The sequence below is a fragment of the Frankliniella occidentalis genome, unplaced genomic scaffold (genome assembly GCF_000697945.3).
Source record: "Frankliniella occidentalis isolate FOCC.00 unplaced genomic scaffold, Focc_3.1 Scaffold26, whole genome shotgun sequence".
In the NCBI taxonomy this organism is placed as follows: domain Eukaryota; kingdom Metazoa; phylum Arthropoda; class Insecta; order Thysanoptera; family Thripidae; genus Frankliniella; species Frankliniella occidentalis.
Window position 1 is genome coordinate 682,032 of NW_026267156.1, and position 5,889 is coordinate 687,920.

Here is a 5,889-nt window from a genome sequence, read left to right on the forward strand (position 1 = left end):
AGTATTGCTCTCATGGGTTTCTTCTTTTCTTCAGGTCCTGCTGTCCAGGATTCCTGTTGACCATGTGTTGATTCCTGAAGAAGCCTTCTCTGAAGACAACTAACTGCTCACAAGCTCTGTCAAAATCCTCGTTGAAGAAGTTCGTTTACGTGCAGCCATTGTGTCAACTCATTTTGGGTTTAGTAATAAAGTTGACTGATAAGTGAATGAATGAGATTCTTGCTTTAATACTCACCCCAAAATAACCAGTCCTGAGGGACCTCAATCAATTAAGATGTTACCATACGACACTTGAAACCTATACACACGGAGTTCGTGGCAGCTCCGTATAAACACGCAGTTCCCGGAAGCTCCGTACAAACACTGAGTCCAGCAGGCCGCCGTATAGCGTCGTAACTATGTTTTTTTGAAAATTTCGAGTTATGAAGTGCGTCGGATAGAGGAAACCAAAGGCTATCGATCAGCGAAAACCGCATTTTGATATGTCAATTGGTTCAAAAGTTTTTCTGGTCTGAAAATCCAGCCGCCCATAAGGCGCAATGTAAATCCTAAACTTTGAAGCGCTATATCTCAGAAGTGACTTTCAAGCACTAACGAGGTTATACGGGGGCCAGCTGAAATGCGTGTCTATACGGAGCTCCCTTGAACTACGGGTTTATACGGAGACTCCACGAACTCCGTGCTTGTTGGTTTCAAGTGTCGCATAAGTCTTTACCAATTGGTACAGTTTACTCGTATTGCCATTTTCCCTGACAGTTGTTCCAAGTAGAGATTTGGGATTCAATCGAACAGTGCACACATTGCCAACTGCTTAAATTTCAGCAAGGAATAAGTTCAGGCCAGTGGCCAACACTCATGTGATACTTTTCAAATCAGAGGAAAGTTGTAGAAGCTCAATTTGTATCAATGACTGGGCTACTTGGATTAACCGAAATATGACTAAGCTTTCAAACAAAACAGGTTTGCTTTGGACACCGAGTTCACGTTCAAACCTGGTCTGTACTGTAATACTTGTGTTTCACATGCCATGCATGGCTATCAGCCACATCACTTATTTAGGCGCACTGATAATACTAATTAAGAAACAAAACAGCTCGGCTGCGTGCAAGGATAATTGAGTTACACAAGAAATGGTAGTTTTAGGGAGCAATGTATTTCGTATTAACTACTTAATGGAAGAGCAGATGTCATCTAGATCCCTAAATTCTTACACTAAACTGACTGAGAGTCAAAGTCAAATATACACCATAAAACAGCGATAAAAATTCACCAGAAATCTTTTAACACTAACAGTGAGCAACAGTTTACAATATGTACAATGGGATTGAAATTTAAAATACTAGTCAACCATAAAATGGCAGGCATACACTGTAGATACTGCCATAAAAAGGGCAGCATTTTCGAGTCCTCTACTTCTGACGCGAAGTGATAAGCCATTTCTCTAGGCAATCATAATGAAATAAATGGCCGCATTCCGTGACAGTGAAACGGCCTGCATCTCTTCCCTCTTTGCAGATGGCGCACTCCAAGTCACCTGTGAATAGATAGTTGGTTTAGAGAATGATTGAACAATAATAGCAACCCATTGAAGCATTTACAACGTACTATTCTTTGAGCTGTGCCCTGAACTGCTGGCTTCAGCTCGACAAGTTGAGTCATGCTTTTGCTTCTTGTTTTTAGATCCTTTCGGGCGACCACGAGGTCTGGTTGCTTTCGCAGGAGTCTGAGAGGTTTGCCTCTGAACACTGCTGACAAGGTGGGCTATCCCTGGATAGCCAGCTGTAGACTTGTTCACTCCTCCTGCAAAAGTAGTCCAACGCTCAGAAATAATATAACAAAACTTGTGCTGTGTATTATGCTTCAAATTACTTACCTCTTTGCTGTAGACCACCATCAATTTCATCTTCGTCAGAAGACGGAACAATGATTGGACCTGTAATAAAAAAAAAAAACATTTTTCGTGAACTTTGTATGCAGTTGTACAGTTTGGTAAAGATAATTGTGTACTCACGATTCACTCTGGGGTTAACATTTTCTTTGTCACTGCTGATACGAGAACAATCATTTAAGGACAGAGCATTACTTGGGCCAGCAGTAGATTGGAAAGCAGCAGCACTTGTTGATGCTCGGGGCAACTGGGAATATCCACCACTTGGGCCCGCAGTGGATTGAAGAGCAGCAGCACTTGTTGATGCTCGGGGAAACTGGGAATATCCACCACTTGCGCCGGCAAATGATAGAGATGTAGCAGCACTTGATGCTTGGAGTTTCTGAGAATTCCTTCCCGAATTGCGGACCTGACGAGGGCTGCTAATGGCAGACGGAGGGGGGCAGCTCAAAAACATCAGCTGAAGCAGCTCCCAAACACTGGAGAGGTTCGGCAGGTGCCACTGATGCAGATGATAGTTCTGCTTCAGCACTAGTGCCAGGACTGGCCTCAGCAGCACATGGCACAGGGTCATTGTGAGTTACAACGACAGTTGCATTTGAAAACTGTGCAAGAATTGACTGCAACAGAGCTGCAAAACAAAGGTCATTGTAAACAAATTTGAAAGGTGTAGCAACACGTTCAATTTTAGAATCGGGAAAAGTTACCTTCAGCACCAGTTCCTGTCACTGTCAGCGAGAAAATAGTATCAGGCCGAGGCGTCTTGTCCTGAGGCGTCTTCTCCTTAGGCTTCTCTTCAACCTGCGGCAAACCCTCATTCAGACTCTGGAAACGACGAAGCCGTTTCTGCCTGAGATCTTCGTTATCCATACTGAAACACTAAAGTAAACCAAGTCACTTAGTCTCTGAACCGAACTCACAGCGGACAGAAAGAAGAGAGACTGAAGTGCACAAAGTATTATAACTGCAAGTTGACTTCAAGTTTGCCCATGAGCAAAGTACGAAAGTGTTTACGTTTTCACTAGCAGCACGAAAACTCAACACAATTATCGAGAGACACACATCACATACCAATGATACTTCTACTTACACGTGGTCTTGAAACACGACGTACAAGTCGGGCCAGAAGGAGAAAAACTGATTGCCTCGCAATAGTGCGCGCTGTCAAGCCAGAAGGACCACAACTGATTGCCTCGACAAGTGCGCGCTCCGTCTATATCTCCAGCTGATCGCGATCGCTTCGTAGCGGAAGTTTACTAAAAAAAAAGTTCCACGGAAAGTAGTTCGAAGTGCGACTGTGTCTTTTTAAAATGTTAGAACGCACAAAATTTAAAACCATTATGAGCACGTATGCGTCTGATTAATGCTAAACCTAAAATCACTTTCTAGTCTATTTTACACACACTTTATTAGGCGTGTGAAAGGAAAGTCTTTGGATGTCGGTTGACCACAGCAAACCCTACCCTGGCCGCATTCATGAAAATCCGCAGCCAATTATTTCCTCCTTTCTCACCTCCTCTACTGGCACTCCCTCTCAGTCAGCAGCCGGTTTCCTGACAAGCACAGAGTCGTTCCTGGGACGCCGATGGAAGATGGACGTTGGTGTCAGAGTGGAAGTTCTACGGGGAAGGGAAAATGGCAAGTTCATCTTCCACATAAATAATGGCTATTATTACTGTGTGAAAGAGATCCGTCCACGAAGAGCCAGATTGATCTGCCGACGGTATAAAGGGACTGGTTGTCCAGCAACGGCTAGTTTATGTTTGGTCTGGTCCTTTAAGACCATTGCAGGCTCACACTTGTGAAGTTGATCCATTATTTGTTGAGGATGGTAGAGTGAGAGCTAGCCTTTTGAGGAACGCAAGTGAAAATCTGTCAGGAGACAGCATCTGCAAAATTCTTAGGGACATGAAATTGAGGTAAGAGCAGTAAATATTTACATTTGTTGTCGTGTAAATAAGCTGAAAATTTACCTTCCTCCTTTATGTTTTTTATTCTAGTCTGGATCCAGAACTGGCAGCTCGCTTCACACCCGCCAGAATGTATACTGCAATACACAAAGCTCGTGCTGCTAACTATCTAAGGATTCCCACCACACTCCAGTACCTTGGTATATTGCTTGGACTTCCAGATATGCAGGCTGTCGGCCAAACCATTGATAAGCAAGATTACATCTTTCGGGCAGTTATTGGTTGTGCTGCTAACAGGACGGTGTGCGTTGTCTTTGCATCAGGGAGAATGCTCCAATTTCATAATGAGAGAACCAACCTTCATGTCGACGGGACCTTTAAGAAAAGACCCCGCAAACCTAAGTGTGCACAGATCTACAATGTTGTTACTAGTTTTGAATTAACTGTAAGTATAAGAATGGTAATGGAGGTAACTCAAGCATTAATAGAACTGTTTCAAATGGAACTTTCATTTTCCCAAGTCATTCCCATGGTTAGGGTGCAAATGATGAGTCGGACTGAGGCGGCATACATCATGCTTTTTGATCACTTGATAACTTAAGCACCAAATCTGTCTCCAAAGAGGACCACTGTGATTTTGAAAGGGCTGCTATCAATGCTCTAGGACACTGTTTTAAAGACTCTGACATTGTTGGGTGCCTTTGGCATTACGGAGTTGTACGTATTCATTTCATGAGCTTTTATAAACCACCTTTTCCAGGATTTTACTATTTTACAAACAGTGCTTTTTCTTATAGTGCGTAGGGAGGAAATCACAAAAACTTGGCATTTCCCAGCTTGCATCAGACAACGATGTTGTGCACACATTTATTAGGTGTTTGGGTGGTGCTCCACTTCTACCTGCAGCCCTCATTGCTAAGGGAGTTGATGAAGTGTGGAGAGAGGTCCAAGCTTCCGGCTGGCAAGAAGAACTACGACCTACCTCTCTTTGATTACTTCATGAGGGAATCGATTCCCAGGGTGAATGATTTGTCAACCTTTCTGCACCCTGAGCGCACAAACAATGTCCCTGACAGTGACAATCGTATGATTGTAGTGCCTCAGAACCATCCCAACGTGTGGAGACTAATAAGTGAGTTGTTTTCCTTTTGAAGTAGTCCATCTATTTGCACCATAATTTGTTGTAATACGTCTGGCTTGTTTCAGGTGGCTTTGTTCAACTAGAACATCTTGCGTGGGTAGATAAGTTGTCTGCTAGAAAAGGAAAGGTGGTTCGGGCAAGAAAATGGAAAACAATTGCGAATGACAGCAGAGTTGAACGGCTTTCAAAACTCATTGTGGCTGATGAAATATCGCCAGGGCGATTTCTCCATGAAGCGTCATGGGTAGCAGAGGGAGCTACCAATCATGGCCAATCTTCCAACCACGCTCAAGGCAGAATATTTAGTAAATGTAAGTAGTGGACAAGGCTACGATTTGAGTTCGCACTCTGCAGAATATTTCTCGTGGAGTTGGTGGGAAAATGTGAGCTTGGCGCCGTTTGTGTATGCCTACCAACTCCATTGAGTGCACATATAACTTCACATCAAAATCAAATCGTAGCCTTGAAGCCTTGTCCACTACTTCAATTTAGAATTATTCTGCCTTGAGCGTGCGCTGCAAGGAGAGCGAGCGCAAACGTCTCAGCACACTGTAGTCACTGTGGACGAGTGGATACAGTGCCTGTCCGAGGAAACCCAAGTCGACGAAGTGCAGCGGGAGCGGTACGATCCCCGCTAGCCGCCTCTTTTGCCTTTTGACACACAGAAGCATAAGGTAAATTTGTCGTTTTTTAGCCGTAAAACGGACCACTTTTAAGCGTGAAAGAACGACAACTTCAAATGCATTGCAACGATACGCAAGAAGTTCGCCTTCTTGTCGTTATCGCGCCCTAAATTGGTTGTTAATTTACCGTTTTGTAGTCGTGATTCGTTTCGCAAACAACGACAAGAAAACGATCTTTTTACCAACTTTTGTTCCACACGGGAAATCCAAATGCTCTTACCATCGACGAATGAAAGGCAACCAGGTCGAAAAGGCGAAAGAGCCGGG

At 43.8% G+C, this 5,889-nt stretch overlaps 1 protein-coding gene across 1 annotated transcript; it reads right to left on the reverse strand.

Annotated features, from left to right (window-relative positions):
• Window positions 1-1,088: 1,088 nt before the first annotated feature.
• On the reverse strand, window positions 1,089-1,921 carry LOC127749014 (E3 ubiquitin-protein ligase TTC3-like). Its single transcript, XM_052265372.1, has 2 exons — window positions 1,606-1,921; window positions 1,089-1,534 (listed from the first exon to the last, which is right to left on the reverse strand). The coding sequence occupies exons 1-2, from the start codon at window positions 1,901-1,903 to the stop codon at window positions 1,410-1,412; spliced, it is 423 nt and encodes a 140-aa protein (XP_052121332.1). The 5' UTR covers window positions 1,904-1,921; the 3' UTR covers window positions 1,089-1,409.
• Between the last annotated feature and the right edge of the window lie 3,968 nt (window positions 1,922-5,889).